Source organism: Chaetodon trifascialis, chromosome 23 (assembly GCF_039877785.1).
Source record: "Chaetodon trifascialis isolate fChaTrf1 chromosome 23, fChaTrf1.hap1, whole genome shotgun sequence".
NCBI classification, from domain to species: Eukaryota; Metazoa; Chordata; class Actinopteri; order Chaetodontiformes; family Chaetodontidae; genus Chaetodon; species Chaetodon trifascialis.
In genome coordinates this window covers 3,300,856-3,321,748 of record NC_092078.1, presented here as the reverse complement: position 1 = coordinate 3,321,748, position 20,893 = coordinate 3,300,856, and the positions used below count along the sequence as shown (strand labels likewise).

The 20,893-nt window shown below is 44.6% G+C and overlaps 3 protein-coding genes across 4 annotated transcripts in view; 1 reads left to right on the top strand and 2 right to left on the bottom strand.

Annotated features, from left to right (window-relative positions):
- Positions 1 to 276: 276 nt before the first annotated feature.
- On the bottom strand, positions 277 to 8,903 carry LOC139351606 (circularly permutated Ras protein 1). Its single transcript, XM_070993564.1, has 17 exons — positions 8,852 to 8,903; positions 6,723 to 6,854; positions 6,541 to 6,627; positions 5,988 to 6,073; positions 5,679 to 5,876; positions 4,981 to 5,025; positions 4,812 to 4,901; positions 3,869 to 4,020; positions 3,519 to 3,600; positions 3,294 to 3,418; positions 2,991 to 3,075; positions 2,532 to 2,638; positions 2,175 to 2,287; positions 1,939 to 2,050; positions 1,565 to 1,705; positions 1,263 to 1,356; positions 277 to 741 (listed from the first exon to the last, which is right to left on the bottom strand). Exons 1-17 carry the CDS (start codon positions 8,901 to 8,903, stop codon positions 607 to 609), a joined length of 1,836 nt encoding a protein of 611 aa, XP_070849665.1. The 3' UTR covers positions 277 to 606.
- Positions 8,904 to 11,436: 2,533 nt separating this feature from the next.
- tkfc (triokinase/FMN cyclase) lies at positions 11,437 to 16,218 on the bottom strand. Of its 2 annotated transcripts, XM_070993088.1 has the most exons (17): positions 16,136 to 16,218; positions 15,544 to 15,733; positions 15,353 to 15,457; positions 15,045 to 15,232; positions 14,739 to 14,817; positions 14,539 to 14,628; positions 14,333 to 14,367; positions 14,164 to 14,248; positions 13,990 to 14,079; positions 13,742 to 13,858; positions 13,546 to 13,665; positions 13,317 to 13,454; positions 13,125 to 13,231; positions 12,939 to 13,045; positions 12,746 to 12,779; positions 12,550 to 12,642; positions 11,437 to 12,451 (listed from the first exon to the last, which is right to left on the bottom strand). In XM_070993088.1, exons 1-17 carry the CDS (start codon positions 16,139 to 16,141, stop codon positions 12,293 to 12,295), a joined length of 1,743 nt encoding a protein of 580 aa, XP_070849189.1. In that variant the 5' UTR covers positions 16,142 to 16,218; the 3' UTR covers positions 11,437 to 12,292. The 2 variants fall into 2 exon arrangements, with proteins under 2 accessions (XP_070849189.1, XP_070849188.1); XM_070993087.1 differs by having other exon boundaries at positions 14,164 to 14,367; positions 16,136 to 16,199.
- Positions 16,219 to 16,803: 585 nt separating this feature from the next.
- Positions 16,804 to 20,893, top strand: part of exoc6b (exocyst complex component 6B) — a 72,491-nt gene continuing 68,401 nt past the window's right edge. The window contains exon 1 of the mRNA XM_070993086.1: positions 16,804 to 16,970. Coding sequence (XP_070849187.1) covers positions 16,882 to 16,970 — 89 coding nt within the window. The 5' untranslated portion in view covers positions 16,804 to 16,881. The remainder of the gene's footprint in view (positions 16,971 to 20,893) is intronic.

Sequence of the window (20,893 nt, the reverse complement as noted above, 5' to 3'; positions counted from 1 at the left end):
TCTTTCATGATTTGCATTTCCTATAAAACAGGAATCAGAATAAATACAGTACAGGTTAGTTGGGCTAAATTTCAACCCTGACTAAATATTAACCGTTGAAACATTTCTGCCCAAAAACCCCGCTTGGTCCAAGTGTGGCAGATTGTGATAACTAAATGATATGTTGACATTGAAGCTTTCACTTTTGGCCTCTTCCGTCTTTTATCTTCAGTTTTGGCTCCGATTTGTGAGAAAAAGGCCCACTTTCAACATATTTTCCGAATGTAACCTGAGCAAATTGGCACCTTGTGATGCCATGCAGTGGCTTATGAGATGACAGATGAAAGATAAAAAATCTTTGAAGCTCTTTTTCAGTCAAACCTACAAGGTTTACAATCATATGTTAACTATCAGTTATAGCCCCGACTCTTCACCTTTGCACTGTTGTAATAAATGGGGTTTGGAACGCATTAATCGCTCATTTAACCACATTTCTTCTCTGGTTTGAACAATGTCAATTTCAGCTCTCAGTCAGCTGTGCAACAAACATCCTTCTAGTCCCACGTCTACTAATATGAGCCAATATGGCCAAATGTGTCATCGAGTCCCCATATTTGTGGATGATCTTTACATTCCTTCCACGAGGACCTTCTTTTTCTTCTTCCTCGCAGTCTTCTTTGGGATCTCAGTTGTGTTGCTGTTGCTGACGCTGCTGGCTCTCTTCATCTGGTATATTACCTTAGCGGCTTCATCAGAGAGAGTCTGCAGATGGAAAGAGATGATAAATCAGTGTGTGAGCCCTGATTAGAAAAATGGATTATTTGGCATCCATATGTCACCTAGACTGTGCTACAATTGGATGTTGCGTTCAGGAGCAATTATAGAAAAATGGTATGAAATATCAAAAACAAATGAGTGGAATAGTTCAGCATTTTGAAAACATTTTCACACTTTGGGAAACAGACTGTCTCGCTGAAAGTAAGATGAGAAAATTCATTCCACTCTCAAACCTTTTCGATCAATAGAGAAGCAAGTAGTCGGTTTGCTTAGCTTAGCATCAAGGCTAGTAATACAGTGAAAATAACTATTCCCCACATTTAACTAACATCTGGATTTGGGCTATTCTGCTCAATAGCAGAATTGCAAACGTGACCTCAGAGGTAATAATAATAAATAACTCTGATCAACTGCTGCTGCTAAAAGACAATATTGATGAATTCAATATTAATTAATTCAATGTTTATTGAAAATAAACTTAACTAATAAATTAAATGCAGGGTTACCTGAGATTCTGTGGTGATGTCATCACAGATTATTGTCATGGTGTCCATCCAGTTGCCATAGATACTCTCCTCCTTTTGGATGGACCTCTGCTTACTGTGGGGCAGAACGAGGATGTGTATGACCACGAGCGACACCCTGAATGCACCAAACCTTAAGCTTCAGACCCACAGGCCCAGCCTTGACCCTTATCTTAACCTTAGTCTAAACCTTATTCTAACCTTAACACAAAATACACAGTTAATGGTCAGGTGGACGTAAGAGATGATACCCCATAATGTGAGCAGGCCGCCAGGTCACTGACCTGACTTGCTTGAGCAGGTCTTGCTGTGCTTTCAGCTGACTCTGAGCTTCCTGCACTCGACCCTCCATCGTTAAGCTGGCGCAGAGCTGAGCACAGTGAACTCCAAGCACCGCCATGTTGAGACTACCCACCCAAATCCGGCTTCAGGCAGAGGAGATGAGAAAAAGATGGATGAGATGATTCAAGACAAACACAGCAGGTCACATTCTGGAGACTCAAGTTTCAATCACAAAGCCTTACTTTGAGTATAAATCAACATCTGATCAAAGAAAACATGACTGAGAATGTAACACAGACTTTAGTGTCATCTGTAACATAACATTAACTTAAGGTCAACACCACCAAAGTTCAGTATTCAGTCCTTCAGCGTTTACCTGCAGGTAGTCACTGGTCGCTGCTCAGTGATGATGCGAGTGACTTTTTGTTGGTCTCTGGCCTTGAAGCTCAGCTGGAGTTGGAATGGAAGTGTCTCTCTCTGGCTAAAAACTGTCAAACACATTGACGCACGTCATATGTTGGCATAATAGTTGTTTCGTACCACTGATCGAACTCTTGTCTTTGGTTGCTCTGTAAAGAAACTAGTGCTACTGTGAGTGAGTGGGCCTCTTACCATCCATAAACTCTGGTTTTACTGCAAACTCGACGGTGATCTCCAGCCCCTTGGTCACGTTCCCGATCTCTTTCACCAGTTTGTGATTGTTTTTATCGTGATATGGAAAATACCTATGGGAGAAAGAGAGGACAGGCTTAAAAATCACCATGAGAGAGCTGCATTTTCCAGATATACATGCAAATAAATGATAAATGCACGTACATGGAAGGGACGCACATATTTTAGCGCATACATTTTAGCATGGAGGACTGGACCAGGGACATTGGTTTCTGTGTTCTTTTCATTGGTAGGCTTACATACAAAACAGCCCGAAAAGTGCCTGATACTGTGTTTTTGGTGTCAGCCACCACTCACACTCCTTGAGGAGCAAGCAGGGTTGCCGTGGCGCCTGTTGCAAGGACATTGTCCATGGAGGCTAACTGGATCTCCGCTGCAACTGTGCCGATGCTCACCATGTTCACCTGTGCAGCAGAAGGAACAGAAGTTTAGTCAATCAATGATTGACTGTCGCTCTGTCTTCTAGTGTTGCCTTTTACATTTTTCTTCAGACTGAGTTGGACCACATGTTGTATGAACCAGGTCTTTTCCACTCTAACCCACCCTTTAGCAGAGCGGTGCTTTGAGCTAAACGCTGATGTGTAATGCAAACATGTTTCAGATACAAAACCACTAGATTTTTGCTTTCTGGCAGCTTGTTTCTTGAGCTTTCTCGAGTAATGTGAACACACTGTTAACTTCCGCCAGTCCTGCAACATTAAACAACCGGGTCAAAGAACATGAGCAAGGTTACAAGGGTAAGAGGTTGCGTCTCACCCGTCCTCCAGTTGTGTCTGCGAGTCGCCCAACATCAGCCAGGCAACAATCTGTCCCCTCAAAAGTCATCACTGATATTATGACTCTGGGAGAAGACAAGAATTACATGTGTCACGAGACATGAATGGTCATCATGACGACCAAAATACCCTTCATGAAGACATCCACACATCTACACAGCAATACCTTCTGTTCATCATACAACTGTGGAAGTATGCTGTGTGTGTGTGTGTGTGTGTGTGTGTGTGTGTGTGTGTGTGTGTGTGTGTGTGTGTGTGTGTGTGTGTGTGTGTGTGTCCTCACCCACTGGCCACCGCCTGCTGAGCCAGTTGTCTGTAGAAATATGGCGTAAGAGACGAGGACAGACAGGGAGTTTGCTCTATCGTCCCCAGTCCGATGTTGGCTCTGCCGTCAGTGCACAGAATCACCTGCAGGACAGAAGCCTCCTTGTTATTGCTGTCACTTATAAAGATGGGGTTGAGTTGTGTCAGTCGTCATCAAGCGTTAAAGTCCTTTAGACTCACTCACCTTTGACCCAGGGTACCTTGATGCCATGGCAACCGAGGCTAATGCTGCAGGACCAAGACTGGTAGCCCCATGTTCCCTGAAGCTGAATATACAGAAAAAAAGATTATATAAAAACAAAAATTTCTGTACCACAGGGATGGCAGTTTAAAGTACAATGAGCATTAAAGTCAAAACTATTTTACCTTAAAATACTCTAAAAATCATTTTGATGGTACAACTGGTGACTTGAATAAATAAGTGACTTGAATGGCGCTTTTTTCATTCCCATTCGGTGCCCTGAACACCCCGTGAGAGGTGTGTAATGATGTATTTCCCCCAAATTATGAGCTACAGTATCTTCCATCACTTACTCCTTGACCCTCTCTATCAGTTGGTGGTAGGTCTCAGCAATGCAATGTGGGATGTTATAGGCCACACCCTGTTGCCATATATGGTCATAGTCAACCAACGCCCAATCCCTGAGAGTGAGAGGCGTACTGGTGCCATCACCATATATTACAACCTATAAAAAAGAAATAGATGAGGAGAAGATTAGAGGGTGTTTAAGTATGTCAGCGCATTTATTAGGCTTTAAACCATCTGCTGTCAATCACCACACAACAAAGGAAGAGACTGGCATTACTGCCTCACGGCGGTTTGCCACCGCCAGCCAATTGCATTGCAGTTTACATCCATGCCTGTCGTATAATATATGTAGTGAAAACTACAATAAAAGATATTAAGGGTATTTGTTGACCTTTGACCTTCAGGATATAGAATGTCATCACTTCATGATTTTATCCTGTGAGACGTTTCTGTGAAATCCGGACGCCATTAGTCTATGAATTTTTGATTTATGGTCAAAAGCATGTTTTGTACAGTCACAGCGACCTTTGACCTCCAAAGTTGAATGAGTTCATCTTCAAGTCAAAGTGAACTTTTGAACCAAATTTGAAGACATTCATGAGATACCATGCATGCAAGAAAGGGACACATGTATGTACAGAGAAAGGGCCGAACATGCCGCGGGATGGAGGGTAAACCTGAAAACATAATGCCTCTGGCCACAGCTGTCACCCACGCAGAGTCACGAAAATAACTTCCACAGAGCTGATAAACCATTAAGGAGAGCAGGAAGTCTTCTCCTGCTTTTTCATGACAATGACAGTCAAGCGTTTTTAAATTAGCATATGTAACTTTTTCTAGTGGACTCGTGGCTCTCGACTGGTCTGTCTTTAGTGTTTGTAACATCTTGAGTGACATTGTCAAGACGTCTGTAAGGTGGCTAAAACTCATTTCCACTCTTTCTCCCACCTCATTGTTGAAGGTGACCAGTGCCACTCTCCTGTGGGGGGTCTGCTGCAGCAAGGAGGACAGCGCCCTCTGGAGGGCATCCTGGATACCCTGGGGGGGACGACAGTATCTTTGTCATCTTTTCAGATTTGAGATTTAGCAGTGAACCAAACAAACAAACAAATCTCACCTCCAGTCTGGATGTGTACGCCTGAGATCCACTGCTGGATGTGACCTGAAGAGGAGCAAACATGTTAGAAAGATGATATGACCAATTATTTAAGGTAGTATTTTTAAATTAGTTTCCCTTTCTTTCTTGCGGTGTCGGTCTCTGGAGGTGGCGCTCTTTTATGTATCTGTTCAGCCACGGTGGATATTACTGCAAATGCTAATGCTAATGCTATTCAAAACTAAATGATATAAAACCTACAGCAGCTGCAGTCACTACATCTTTAGGAATCAAGATTTTTGCGTGTTTATTTGGGGTTTCATGCCACATTTCAGATTTCTAGGATATTTGTAGCAGCTCCACTAAAAAAATAGCATCTGACATGGTTTAATTTAAATAACTGTTCAAGGCCCCAAAGAGGTAAAACTCTGATATTTCACAAAAAAAGCTAAGATTAAAGAAAAGTCCTGAAAAATGAATTAGAAGCAGAATGTTGTTTTTTTTTGTCTCTTTCCTAAGTCATTAAACGTCTCACCATCCCTGTCATTTATCTCATGATCTGTTTGAAAGGGTCCGACCCCTCGGTTTGGAACCATTGGATTAAACTACTAATTAAAACCAGCTCCAACGGGACCAACAACAGTAAAATGCCCCTGACTCTCTATTACAATCTAATAGTATCATATATAAGAATATGGCCACTGCCTTCACACACACACCTCTGTCGTGACACTCATGCTGCCAGAAATGTCCACACAGAACACCACCACTGTGTCCTCCAGGTTCTGGTAGTCGTCGTCGCTCTCATTCGGCAGGTAAAGGTCATCGCTGTGCACACCTGCACGCTGACCGACACACACTCTGTTCACGCTGTCGTTCACACTGTTTTCACACCCACAGAACTCACACACCCACACCTGAACGAGAGGAAGGGAAGCAGGAGGTGTTTGAGCTTTCATTTCATTTCACTGCTCGCTTGTTTTAACCAAAGTGTAGAGAAAAAATGCATTAAACTGTGTGCAACTCACATTCGCCTGCATAGAACTCAGACATGACAAGGCAGCACTACATTTCCCACAAATCACTGGGCTCTGAAAACTCTCCAGGCCTGGGGCTGCTTAGAGAAGAGACGAATAAAAGAGTGATGAAAAAACGCTGAAACAGGTGTGTGTGTGTGTGTGTGTGTGTGTGTGTGTGTGTGTGTGTGTGTGTGTGTGTGTGTGCGTGCGTGTGTGTGTGTGTGCGTGTGTGTATGGACATGCATCTTTATTGATCCCAATTCGGGAAGTTATTTTGTTGCAGTAGCCATTAAACACAGAATGTATACAACAATTGTTTAAAAAGTAACAAAAAAAAAGTAACAAAAAAATAATAAAAATTAACAAAAAGTAACAAAAAATGTATTACATGTTGTGGAGACTTGCCCAGTTAGTAAATTTGAGGGTGAAGACTTGGGTTGAGGTCAAGGGTTAGGGTTAGGTGGGCAGTGGTTATTGCTGTGTTTAGGTCTGCAGGGAGTGAATGTTAATCTAGATAATGTCCCCTGAAGTGACAGAAACATGGCTGCATGTGTCCTCTGACCTTGGTTGATGTCGACCAGCTCTCCAACACTGAGGGAGACGACGTTCACGTTGACTTTCAGCCTGATTTCTCCTTCCTGCTTGTCCACTGACGAAACGTCACGAAGGAATGAAAAAGTCAGTAAATGTGACTTTGAAACCCTTTGCTTAGAGGGAGTCAGAGAGAGGAGGTGGGGAACTCACGTCTGGGCGGGACGGGGGGAGGCAGGGAGGGAGGACCGAGTGGAGGATGAAGGACGGGGACAGGGGGGAGCGGCAGGGATGTAGGCCGAGGTTTTCTGAGACGTCGAGGAGGCAGCGGAGGAGGAACTGGACCTTCAGACAGAAAGAAATAGCTAAAGAGAAGAAAGACTGTGCTGCGTGTCACGTTTGAACACCAGTAAAGATTCAGGATGAAAAGCTTTGTTCCAATTGTCCAATCATAGCTTAGCATCTATAGCAGCACCGCAGGCTGCTCGTAAGCTGCAAACGTTAGCATACCGGGCTAACTAGCCTACCTGCTCCTGCAGTAATAACCATGACGTCCAAAGCTAAGGAGCATTTCATTAGACAACATTTGGTGGTGTGACAAAAACGCCCATTAGAGCTTCTGTGTTGTATTTTTCCATTACACGGAAGCCGATTAATCTGCCAGTTTTTAACCGCTGTCACCATCCACACCACAGGGTGAAAGCAGGCTTTATCAAAGAAACACTGGCTTATTGTGCGTGGAGGCACAGGATAAACAGAAACTTGTGGCTTTTTGTTTTTCTGCTTTGTTTTCGTGCTTTTCAACGATCAAATGAGGATCTTGTCGACTGAGCAACTTTCTTCTTCTGCACTTACATTTATCTGAAAACCTTTTCTTTGTGTGGACTTCCCCCTTAACCAGTTGCTATCGGCACATCTCCACTGTGCCTCTGTGTGTCTTGTGTTTGTGAGGGTGCCCACACACAAACACACACACTCGCGCACACACACACACACACACACACACACACACACACACACACACACACACACACTCGCCCACACACACACACTCGCCCACACACACACACACACACACGCACACACACACACACACACACACACACACACACACACACACACACACACACACTCGCCCACACACACACACTCGCCCACACACACACACACACACACACGCACACACACACACACACACTTGCGCGCACACACACACACACACACACACACACACAGACACACACACACACACACACACAAACACACACACTTGCGCGCACACACACACACACACACACACACACACACACACACACACACACACACACACACGTGTTACTGCTCAATATGCTTTCCTGTTATTTCACTTCAATACTCTTGAGAATGTGATGAACAGAAAAACAACAGTTTAGAAACGTTGACCTTTAATCAGTGTGTGTGTGTGTGTGTGTGTGTGTGTGTGTGTGTGTGTGTGTGTGTGTGTGTGTGTGTGTGTGTGTGTTGTTTAACAGTCACTGTGTTGTCATACTGGTGCTCAATAGGAGAAACATGCTGGATGGATGCTGGGAAAATGAGTTCAATAAGACAGATTAATGGGCTAAAAAAGTTAAATTAAAGTTTGCCTTCACTCAAAAATCTGTTTTTTCTTCTTGTTCTGAGAGCTGAATGTTTGAGCTTCACTGTGCAGAATGATGGATGTGCAGAGTTTGACTCTAGAAGGAAGGAAAGTCCAGTTTTAGAGAGTTGGGTCTGCAAGCATTACAAAGAGTTTGGAAGCCAATCCTGGTCAAATATTAGACTTAGTGTGATGTGGAAACTTCAAGCCTTTAATGGACCTTTCAGTAAAGTATGAGGCGTCTGATGGATTCAGGGTGTTGTCATGGGGAGAGTAGATGTAATTTTAGGGATTTTAACAAGATTTTTTTTTTCCAAAAAACACATCGGACACACATTTTTACTCAACATACAGTGTTTTATATACATCTCAAACCATGTCTGGAGGGGGTCTTTAAGATAGAGTTAATCAAAGGGACTTTAGCTAGAATGAAATGATCCTTAATAACTTTTATCCGCTTATTTCAGGAAACACACAACAAGGGTGATCAGAGTCTAATGCACGATCATCCAACGATTAGCTGACGTATCCACAACTGTAAGGCAAGAAGTTAGAAAGTTCTTCACAATAAAAGCATCAAACATCAAAAAGGCAGAACAGTGAAAACATATCAACAACAAAAAAATCAACAAAAGAGCAAAACATTAGATCAGAAAAGCAAAGAAATGCATATATATGTGGGCTTTAAGAAAGCTTTTATTAAAAAAAAGGACATCAGTTAACTCACCTGCTCCATCAGGTCTCCAGTCCTGCACAACATGACTGTAGGCGAACTCCATCTGAACACAAGACGACGCGAAGACTTCCCTGTGAACTTAACACGCACTCACACCGGCGTGGGCGTCGAGAACCAGCTGAATCAAGCTAGCGAGGACGAGAAGGAGAGAAATGTGAATGTAGGATGCAGAAATTAGACAGATCAGCAGAAAGACGGTTGATCGGCTTCCTGGCATTGAGGATATATTGTCACCATGGCAACTGGGGCCTCAGTCTGGTTATTTTTCTAGTTAACAGGTGGGTGAGTAAAACCATGACAGCAGTCATTTCCTGTTCGAGCAACTGTAAGGGTAAGTGGAACAACATGGTAAATCGTAGCTTGGTTAGGATAAAGATCAGTACATAGAGTGTTTTTAATGTTCATAACTGAGTTGAACACATGCAGTCGTTTCAATGTAACACTGCTGTGATACAGATACAGATCAAACCTCTGACTGCATCAAACCACAGGCTCACCTGATGATCACTGCAGGACCAAAAGAGCAAGAGCACTGGCTCTATTAGCTAATTAGCTGATGGATGTAAATTTAATCAGCAGCTATATATAATTAGACTCCAACGACCTCCAACAAGCCAGGTGCTGTCAATGACCTTCATCATCAACCCCACACAGGTTAAATACCTGAGACGCCCACCTGTTAGTCACAACTGAAGAAGCCTGCATCTTCAATGTGATGGTTTGCTGATTTCTTTCAGTTTTCTGAACACTGTTGGATTTTGGACTGTTGGCCAAACCAAACAAGTAATTTGAAGATGTCACCTGAGGCTCTGAGAAACTGGGATGAGCATTTCTTTTAGACACAAAGAGATCAATGCCGGCTGCGGCGTTTCACCGAGCTTAAAACACATTGTGGTCTAATGTGGCAGCAAGTCTAAGCCTGTTTCTGTGTCCTTTGTGCCTGAAGTGCACACATTCAACTTCTACAATTGATGGTTCCTTTTGTTTTTCTGTTTATTACCACAGAAGTGTCTGAGAAGCCTTTTCTCACACTTCCTCAACATTTCATACATCACACCAATAACTGATTAACAAGATTGTTTCCTGATTCATCAGCATGAAAGAATCAGGAAACTAGTATTTTAAACTGAAGAGACTTTCTATGTTGAATGCCATTTTTTTTTTTTGTCTTTTAATTAGATTTAACTTGAACTTTCACGATAAACATCACCAAAACACAACTGAGGTCGGCTCATATGTTCATGTTAAAGGAAAAGTTTGACCTTTTGGGAAATCTTAGCCAGAATAGATGAGAAGATTGATGCTACTTCCTGCCTTTGTGTTAAAAAATGCAGCCAGCTAACTTAGCTTAGCACAATGACAGGGGGAAACTGCTAACCCAACTCTGTGAAAAGAGAATAAAATACCAGCACCTCTACAGTGCGCTGACGCTCTATCACATTTATTCAAGCTGTAAAACTGAAGAGTAAAAACAAGAATTAGCCATTTTACATGAACTGTCTCTGCAACCGAGGAGTAAAATATTCCCCATAGAACAGCGATTTGTCATTTTTACACCAATCAGAACATCAGTGGTGCTTGTAAACAGATTTAGTTATCTTCAGTCAGAGCTAGGCTAGCTGTTTCCCCCGTTTCCAGTCTTTATGCTAAGCTAAGATAACGTTTAACGGACTGTAGATTCATATTTAACATACAAGCATGAGCGTGGTATCAATCTGCTCCTCTGACGCTCAGCAAGACGGTGAGGAAGCTTATTTCTCAGAATGACGAACTTTTCTTTTGACAAACTGCTTAAAAGAGCAAATCTTCATAAGTTCTCCACCTTAAACAAGTTCATCTATACTCAATTAATAAACTAAGCGATCTTATACATTCTGGCTCACTATAAATACTGAACCCAATAATAATGAACGCTCATGATCCCACACTAGGATGGAAACTACAAAGTAAACCTTTTCGATTCTCTTGTGGTCAAATCCTGGAAAATGTTGTGCCAGCAGTCGTTTCACAGTCACTGACGGCCTTCTGTGTGTTAAGTACATGACAAATTAACCCTGTCTGTTGTCTAGATATAAATAAATCTCATTCTAAGGGGAACACAGGTGAATTTTTACACTTTATACAACTTTAAAGCAGGTAAAGATCCACATGTGCACACACATTACAAGAAGAAGAAAATTACCTTTGCTGCGGTCTTTGATCAGCAGAGTTGTAAAAACTGAAAGCAAGTGTTTGTACTGCAGCAGGTTTATAATGTACGTGGATGTGTGGGTGTGTTCAAAGCCTGAAAGGCAATGCTGCATGTGTGTCAGGAAGTCGGTGTACTGGGTTTACAGCATTTATAGTCGAGAGAAATGAAAGTTAAAAGGAAGAGGAGAGAAATAAGAGAAAGATCGGTATCAGCAGACGATTCAGTCAGAACCAAAGAGAGAAAAAAATCACAAAAATGATCAACTTTTAAGAGTGTGTGTGTGTGTGTGTGTGTGTGTGGGAGTCCTCCAGTCTCACTGAGTTTTGACCTTGTGTGAACTACAGTGACTGGCACGCAGTAAAAACCACACATGCACATATTAAATACAGTATTCTAGTTACTTTATTGGTTAGAATTTGCTGCACATGAAAGAGAAATAAGATGACAAATCATTAAATATTAGTGGTTTTAAAGGAGCACTCCGGCTATTTTACACCCAGAAATCAGAGACAAACTTTTATCAGGCAGCAAACTGGGGGCCAACTTTACTGGGCAGGGAGGCTTTTTTTTAGGCTATTTTAGGGATATCTTTACCTCTGCTGCTTCAATTTTGACCATTATTTATTAAATTTGTCTCCCATAAAACCATAACCAGTTGGAGTGCGCCTTAGATTAGTAAAATTAACTGTTCAAAATCAGTAATCAGATTTTGATTAGTGATGTCTGACATACAGTGTACACTGTGGCTGTGTGACGTCTAGCTGTAAGAGAATAACACGTGAAAATGTAGCTTATGTCTACAAACACCATTAGCACGAATCTCTGTGTATTAATTGTTCTGTGTTGCATTTCATCAGTTGTCACGAGGAATGTTCAGTTCAGGATTCAAGCACTGAAACGCTGAGTTCAGCAAAACAATCATTCACATTAACGATGCTAATTTTATTCAAGTCTTGCTAAACCTTAACAGTATCTCTGAACCTGTGAATCACATTTAAAGAACCATACCAGTGTTTTTCTTTCTTGCTTTTGACCATTTACTTAATCTTCTGTATGCATACGTCAGCTTTCTGTCTTTCAGGCTCCAAGTTTCTGCTTGTTTACTGAATGCATAGTATGAAAATTAGCTTGGAAAGGCTTGAAATGTGCTTCGTGGTGGTTCACCGTGAACCTTTAGTCACATTATTTTTTCTGTCACTGTGTCGTGGTCGTTTTAGTCTGCTCAGATGCTATTAGCTGGATTACTTCTGCCCTTCCAGCGACTCCAGCACGGCTCTAAAGATGGCGGCTACGGCCACAGCGCCGGGGTCGGGCAGGGTGACCCGCTCGGCTGCGATGTAGCTGGCTCGCCCTGCCCTCGCCGTGAGATCACGGGTCGACTCCGCCCCCGAGGCCGCTTTCTGGGAAGAGAGAGGGAAGAAAGACAGAAGAAAAGGCCGCTCAGGGGAAACATGAACTCGCTCTGCAGCAGCCTGACGATGAAAGCACGTTAATGTACCTGAACAGCAGCCTGTAGAACAGCCATCTGTCCACCAGGGGGTGCTGCAGTTAGCTTCATCAGCTCGTCCACAGCAGGACACAAAGCATCCAGCTGGACGGGCAGCAAAACAAAGACAGAGATGTGTGTTGGCCAAGCAATATATAAATCAGGAAATAATAAAAGTAGCTGAAAAATGAGAAATCAACCCTCTCACCATGGTTCTGTCTCCAGTGTCAGCACCACCGTATCTGAAAGACAGTCGACAGAACATGTTCACCTTTATCGAGAAACTGTTCTTTAATTAATTATAAAATGACAAAAATAATGACAAACCCTGAGAACAACTAGTTTTTAGACACCAGTGTAAGCAGGTATATGAAAATAAACGCAGACAGACAGCCGCGCACCTCTTCATGGCCTGTGTCCCAGCATGCATTGCACTCGCCCAGGCTGCAGCGTTGCTCCGCCCCTCAGTCACATGACCGGCCGCTGCAGTCAGGAACAGACTGTACAGCTGGAAGACGCATGAAGATGAGTGTGTGAGTGTCTTTGTGTGTCTGTTATCGCTTAATGTCAAAACGCAGGAAACCAACCGCTCCTGAAGACCCGCCCATCTTCTCCTGCACCAATCCAGCGAGGATGGATAGCAGTTTCCCAGGACAACCAGGGACCACGTGATCCTGGAGCCAGTCCTGAATGGCTGAGAATTTTCAGGATTTTAAAGTCTGTTCCTGAGATTCTTCATCATGCATTCTTCGTCCTCAGCTGCTGTTGACGCTTCTTACCTCGAGCAGCTTGTGCGTGAGTGTGTCCACAGTCTCCGTCCCCCGCCGCACGGTCCAGGGAGTTCAGCTCCTCCTGCTTTTCCAGCAGGGTGGAGCAAACCCTCTCCAACGCGTCACGCATCGCAGAGCTCAGCGGGCCTGGCAGAAACAAACAACACGGCATTCACTCATATTTTCTTATCTAACATCAACACAAGACGTTCCACAGAAGGCGGGACGGGACTCTAACCTTCAGAGTTTGTGTCGTCCTGTGGTCGCGTCCCCGCGGACGGAGGGTATGCCATGTAGCTGCGTCCACTCACACGCACGCTGCTGAGGTTCGGCCAGGCGGGGGCGCTGGTCTTTGCGTCTGTATGGGACAGAGGTGTTGAAGTAGATTTTGTTACCTTTGGACGGAGACATGTGTGACGTCCGCGCTCGCTCACCAAACAGTCTCAGTGTTTCCTGGTTGGTCCTCATCAGGCTCAGCGACACTCCCGCCATCTCCAGTGATGTCATGAATGACCCGGACATCACCCTGGCCACCACCACACCGTGGCTCTCTGCAACCGTAGAAGCCGCCAATCACAATCCCAGACAAAGAAAACTTTGGAAACAGAGCCTTCAGCTGCTGCTGCCTTGCTCTGCGGGTCCCCGGTGCTGTAATGTGATGAGCAAATGAACCCATAGTCACCCAGACAGATGACGGCCGCTCGAGTGACCACAGCCAGCTCCAGACAGGACAGAGCCCCGAGGTTGTTGACACACATGACCACACTGTCCCCTGTGGGACAGAAGACTCACACACTGAGATCAGAGGCAGAACGGCGGCGTCGCATTGAAAGAAGAGACGTTAAACTCAGAGCACCTGACTGAAGAGGCAGGTGTGACTGGCTGTCAGGGTTGGTCATGTGATCTATCATGGTCTTCACCACCTCGTCTGCGGATGCCACCTGATCAATGACAGATAAATGTAAACAGAAACAGAGGATACACACACAGCAGGTTTGGGCTGCTACTGGCTGAATCTGAATCACCTTTGACCTTTTAATTCCAGCTTCGCCGTGGATTCCTGAAGAAGACGGAAAACACCGTCAGCATTTCCACAGTTCCCTCCCATCATTCACCCCACTCGCTCTGTCCTTCTTCCATCTTAACGCACTTTTGGTTCACATTTTACTATTTTGATGAATTTTCAAATTATCTGTGATTGACTAACGAGTTCCTCCTCATCGTCGCTCACCCAGTCCCAGCTCCATGTCTCCTGGCGGCAGGTCAAAGGACGGCAGACATCCTGGAACGCTGCAGGGAGACAGACTCACCCCCAGCGTGCCTGCAAACACACACACACACACACACACACACACACACACACACACACACACACCGTTAAATAACGAAGGCGTCCGAGTGTGTCCATCAAACTCTGAGAGCGACACTCACCAATCCCCTTCAGAGCCTCTGTCACCGTGGAAACAATCTGGGCCAATGAGCAGCCTTCTTCTGCTAGAGCACCTGCCAGCTGACAGAGATTTTTAAACATTTTCAGTGACAAAAAAAAAACATCTGTATGGTTGAGTTGCATGATGGGAAGTGTAGGCTCTAGTGTTTTTGGACCTCGACTCGTACTAGGAAGTAAAAATGAGGATATTTTGGCCTCTGCTGCCCCCAGCATCAAACAATGAGGTTGAAAGTCAGTCAGTAGACCTTGAGTTACAGACGTCGTTCACTGAACCTGTCGCCGTTCACCTTGTGTATGAAGATGGTGCCGCACAAGCCTCTCCTCCCGGCCTTACTGGGTCGGTCGAAGGCGCAATCCTCTCCAACTATCACCATGTCAACCTCAACGCCGTGATTACGGGCCTGCTCTGCAGCCAGCCCGAAGTTGAGGCGGTCGCCGGTGTAGTTCTTCACGATGAGAAGGACTCCGGAGGCTCCTGAGGAGGGCGGAGGGTGGACATCCTTCAGTTAACTGCTGTGTGTGTCTTTAATGAGTGACAGACTGAACATTGATCAGTACACACACAGCAATCAGAAAAGGCCCTGGAGGACATTACCTGCATTGTGCAGTGAGAGGATGGCAGCCAGGATGCTGGCGGGGGGTGGAGACGCAAATACTCCACCTGCCACAGCCGCTGAGAGCATCCCTGCCCCAACATAACCTGAGACAGAGGGAGGGGATGTAAGAAGGAAGAGCTGAGACACTTTAAGCTGCTCAGTGTCCCATTTTAATATGTTTAAGTCCTACCGCCGTGTGCCGGCTCGTGTCCGGACCCCCCTCCAGACAGCAGGGCCACTTTGCCCTTCAGGTCGTCCAGATCAGACCGGAGCACGACCCTGTGGCCCCTCAGCAGAGAGAGGCCCCCGCTGGCCCTCACGAGGCCGCAGAGAGCCTCGTCCACACAGCTGTCCGCTGAGTTTATCAGCTTCTTTTTGGGCTGAGAGAGAAGCGAGAGCGCGTGCATGCTCGTCAGTCATAACAATAACACCGCCTGCACAATGAGTGCTTTTCTACTGAAGTGTGTGTGTGTGTGTGTGTGTGTGTGTGTGTGTGTGTGTGTCAGACATTATCAAACATGTAATAAATGGCACATTTACAGAAGCTGCACAGTAAAGTTTTATCTGCAGCACCATGACAGTATGAAAGGTGTGATTTGCAGCTTTTCCCTCGGGCCCGTCATCGCTGCAGTGGACTCTGATCCTTTAGCAAGTGTGCCAAGCAGCTAACTCAACCATCCTGACCAAACACTGCTGTGCTCCTTCATGTCAGCACAAATTCACAATCACAGAGACTCACTGGTCTTCACTGATGCTCGATAATATCTCAAATTCAGTTTTACCTCCATTTCAAATTTTCTTGCTTCTTTTTCCTTCCGACAGCAGGTTGAACCAGAAGAGTTAAGCAGCCAGATTGCGCAAGCATGAAACCGGATGTAAAGCGGGTTTATCTACAAAATAAAAGCGTGGGCAACTGCCATTTGTTGTTGACAGTGTTTGTGTGCGCGTGCGTATGTGTGGCAAACAAGATCTTTTTGTACTTTTAAAAACTTTTACACGGTGAAAATTGAAATAAAACAACAGTGAAGAGTATTTTATTCCGCTAAACGCTCTGTGTTCCCCTCTGTGGACCAAACTAATGTCAGCACAGGTGTTTAATAGTGATGCAAATGTCGCCATATTTACATATTTGACAATATTTAACTGAAAGCTCTTAAATCTGCCGTTAATCTGCCGTGCAGTCACATTAAATTAATGTGACATTAAATTAATGTAATTGGTTCAACTCAGTGTATTTATTTATTCAATTACATTAACGACTCAAATCAAATCGCCTTTAAACATAATGACATTAAACATGTTGCTCATACAGGTGTTTATTATTGCGTCCGCCCTCATGAAACATCAATGACCCCCTTCAAACAAGCGAAACCCCGCTCACTCGGGCTGCTTTGTAAACACATCGAACCAACCCTCCGGTTCCTCCTGCATGACGTACGGAGCCCAGCCAGTCCGCACCGCTCGGCTCAGCTCGGCGTAGTTCAGCTCGGCTCGGCTCGGCTCGGAACCGTCCAGAGCAACATGCAGGATGGCGAGTGTGGAGACAGCCGCTGAACACGAGCGTATCCTGCGGGAGATCGAGAGCACAGACACCAACTGTATCGGGCCGACCCTCCGGTAAGTAAGTCCGCGGCGACTGTCCCGGCCAGCCCCGCGAAAGCGGTCGGACCCGCGGCGTCACCCAGCTGAGGGAGAGTGGCTAGCTGAGGTTAGCGCCAAGTTAGCAACTTCTCCGTGGCTCCGGGAGCTTGCTCAAAACTTTAACGTTCGTGTGTCCATTATCGGACAGCTAGCCGGCTAACTTTAGCAAACACAAAAGCTAGCTAATTTACATTATGGACACCGGCGTCCAAACCTACACGGTGAGTCAAGACTGTCTGGGGTGGCCTAACGTTTTTGACCCGACATTGACCTTTTATGTTGGTCGCCAAAGTTTGTCAACTCGTCCGGAGGTATTTCAGCAACTTAAGCTAACGTTAGCTAACTTAGCTAACTCATTGACATTCTGCTCACTGGGGTCAGAGCTTACAATGGGAGTCGAGCTTGTTTGTGGTTTCTAAGGGCTCTCTGTTTGTCTGCTGGCTCCGGGGCTTATCGATGAAGCCGGTTCACCTGTCTGGAGGAGTTTTTCTCGGCTAGTTATAGTCACTTAGCCCGCTCAGTGGTTCGCAGCAGCAAAGATATACAAGGAGTGTCAAGTGCAGCAGCGCTGCCCACGCACACAATGAATGAGCCACAGTTTAAATCCCCCTGGGGTAATCTGGAGGGGTATCATTTGGGGTGGTGGTAAATAGACATCGCCCACGACCCCACTGGCTGATGCTGGTCATGTGTCTGAGTGTTCAGGCTGTTGCTCAATAATTTAGTGGAAGCTGCACTTTCAGACTGAATGAGTGCGTTTTGGCTGCATGGTTTCACATCTCATTAGCGGGGAGGATGTGATCTGCATGCAGCATCAGCTGGCTGTGGACCTGAAGTGGGTCAGAGCCCTGTTTCTGTAGGCCACAGAGAGGAGGCAGCCTGGTTTGGTGTTCTTATGAGCCTGACATTTAAAAATTACCTTGATTGATGTTAATTTTATCCTGGTTTCTTCCTCTTGGAAGAAGCGGCGTCCTTGGCCAGCGGGCTTGGAGCTGATTGTCCAAAGAGGAAATGTGTAATGAATGAACAGGGAAATGCAGCAGAGGAACTGGGCTATTGGAGGCTTGTCAAAGGTGTGTGTGTGTGTGTGTGTGTGTGTGTGTGTGTGTGTGTGTTTGTACTTCAGCAAATGTGTTTTCCTCTTGTCACCCAGTGTTGATCACTGTCTCCAAATAGTTAGACCTATTTCAGCTTGTTATTTAGGCCGGTCAGCGTGTCTGATGGGACTTCAGCAAGCCCAGTGAAGTGTGTGTGTCCGAGTGTGTGTACTGGCCTTCTTGACATCCACATGACTTGATAAGGTTGCGTGACACCTCTGGCTGCCACATTCTCCCCTGAGTGTCCTGCTGAGTGGCATGATGAGCAAGTTTATTATCTTTCTGTCTATTCACAACCCATCATGCCTCCAGCTTCCTGTTTCTGCCCGATGTCAGTGTTTCCACTTCAACCGCTCACACACCCTTAAAATAACAGCACAGTCTATGTTTGGAACTGTCAGCTACATCTTTAGCTATATTAAGACCAGAGGGATGTTTGAAACGGGCATTTTAATACGAAATATATCAGCTGACGACGGATGCGACTGTTAGAGATGATAAACTGTTAAAAATAGTTTTTGGAGGATCTCACCAGAACAGCATGAGCAGCTCTGATGCTGTTTTTATTCCTTATCAACCAACATTGACTGTAAAGTTTTGTGATCCCTCTAATGTTCAGCATGTGGGCCGCAGAGATAAAACTGTTAGTGCGAATAGACGTTTTTCTTTTTATCAGTCTGCGAAGCCAAAGATGGGAAATAACAAAACAATGAATAACTTTTGTTGACTTAAATAGTAGCTGAGAATTATGAAATATGGGGTCGTTAGTCACATCTGGCCAGTGGTGACTTCATTATTCAGTTTGTCCTGTTTCAGAAATTGTGTTTGTTCACTGTTGATTGATTGGAACAATTTTTCGATCAAAATGAAAAATCCCTTTATTCAAATCAAGAAAAACAAAATATTTCTGAGCATTTTTGTGCCTGTAATCATTAAATATTCTGTATTTTTATTTGATAAATGCCTGAAATGATTATTGGATCACTTCAGCATTACTTCAGTGTGTGTGAGGCGTGCAGTATGTTTTACTTCAGAGTTGAAATCAGTTAATCAATTAGCTGATCAACACAAAGTTAATTTGTAATGGTTTTGATAATCCTCTCCTCAAATGGGACTATTTTTTAGGTTTCTTTTATAGTTCATTCAGTATCTTTGGACATTTTTCATTATTTTCTGACATTTTTAATGCCAAACTATTAATCATAAAAATAAATTGTGGATTTATTGATAATGTAGTCGCAGCCCTCTTTTACTTAAGGCCTTATTTTGACCTCTGATTGAGCAGCAGTGTTACTTTTTAGAAGATGCTTCCTAATAAAAGGGGTCATTTAGCGTAACATTGATTAGTTTAAATGTATTTTCAGTCATAAGGAATCTTTCCTAAGAGCTAAGACTCCCAGGAAAAACAGGTTGGCAGTGAGGGTTTGAGGTGTGTGTGTGTGTGTGTGTGTGTGTGTGTGTGTGTGTGTGTGTGTGTGTGTGTGTGTGTGTGTGTGTGTGTGTGTGTGTTCCTGCAGCGTGCAGGTCGAGGCCGGCTGCAGCATTCCTCGCTGACAGCTGAGCAGCTCAGGATGGATCTGACAGGAGCTGAACAGTCAGCCCCCTCCCTCCACTCGAACGTTCACCTACAGACAGGAAGCTCCTGGAGCTGTCTGCGTGGACGAGTTGGAAATGATACTGTATTTAACTGTATAACTGTGTTTGCCACGATATGGAGGCGGAAAAATGATAGTAATCAGTCAGTAACTGATCTCCACAGCAGCTCGTTGTGTTTATGCTTGTTGTGACTGTGAAGCGCTCGTTTCTCGTCTTCGTTTATCCAACTTAAACTGAGATGAAGTCATTTGTCGTGGCTGAACTTTGTTATGGGGCTTTAAATTCACACTGAAAGCAGTAAATGATGAATTGATCAACAGTTGGTCGGACAAAACAAGCAGTTTGTACGATTTTCAGACTTGTAGAGGCTGCACAGTGACAGCTGGACTGACGCACGTTCTCATGAACATCCCATAACTCAAGTTTGTCCACTATTTATGACCAGATTTCACACAAACGTCTCACAGGAATAAATGATGAAGTGATGACACTTAACATCCCAAAGGTCAAAGGTCAGCGTCACTGTGACATCATAATGTTCGTTATTCAGCAGCGTCACTCAGGAACAGAGGGACGGGCTGTGACCTGTTTCACACTCGCTCACATCCTGAATTTGTGTCACGAAATCAGATCTTTCTGGACTTGTTTGAGTTTTTCGGTGTTGGCTGTGAAATGATTTAATTTTGGAGGCAAAATGGACGACAAAGCAGAGAAATGACAGAAATGACGTGACTGATTGTCACACGTACTGTACATATACACAGCACGCACACACACGCAGCCACACACGTCTTTCTGTTCCTGTGTGCATGCATGGTTTGTCTGCGTGGCTGTCGGGTCGTGTCGCTATCAGATATAAGTTACATCACCGCAAGAGCAGCCATCTCCAAAAGACGAGCCGCTCAGAGTTTGAGCGCCTGCGGGGGTGTCTTCATTTGTTTACACAACTTTATTTAAAACCGCGAGTATTTCACAGAGGATCGGTCTGAGAGGGTTTGTATCAGGCTCATAAATCGGCTGAACATGTCGGCACTAGTCGCACCGATGGAGTCCATGCTGTTTTCAGCCGAACGCTGTCACAACACAGAGCTTTCCATCAGTCGTCTCAGTGGATCTGACCTCAGCGTGAGTCGCTGAGCGATCGTGCTGCTCGTGCGCTTTGCTTCAGAAAAAGCTGAGTGCGTCTCAACCCCTCGTGTTTCTTAT

What these genes read in the sequence shown, in the direction of transcription:
- LOC139351606 (XM_070993564.1), bottom strand. Translation starts at nt 8,903, where the DNA reads ATGGAGTTCGCCTACAGTCATGTTGTGCAGGACTGGAGACCTGATGGA. An exon ending in GCATGAGTGTCACGACAGAG is followed by an intron (nt 5,026 to 5,678) that starts GTGTGTGTGTGA and finishes GCTCCTCTTCAG; the next exon opens with GTCACATCCAGCAGTGGATC. An exon ending in AAAACCAGAGTTTATGGATG is followed by an intron (nt 2,051 to 2,174) that starts GTAAGAGGCCCA and finishes TGTGTTTGACAG; the next exon opens with TTTTTAGCCAGAGAGAGACA.
- tkfc (XM_070993087.1), bottom strand. An exon ending in GGACGACACAAACTCTGAAG is followed by an intron (nt 13,455 to 13,545) that starts GTTAGAGTCCCG and finishes TGTTTCTGCCAG; the next exon opens with GCCCGCTGAGCTCTGCGATG. An exon ending in ACACTGGAGACAGAACCATG is followed by an intron (nt 12,643 to 12,745) that starts GTGAGAGGGTTG and finishes CTGCCCGTCCAG; the next exon opens with CTGGATGCTTTGTGTCCTGC.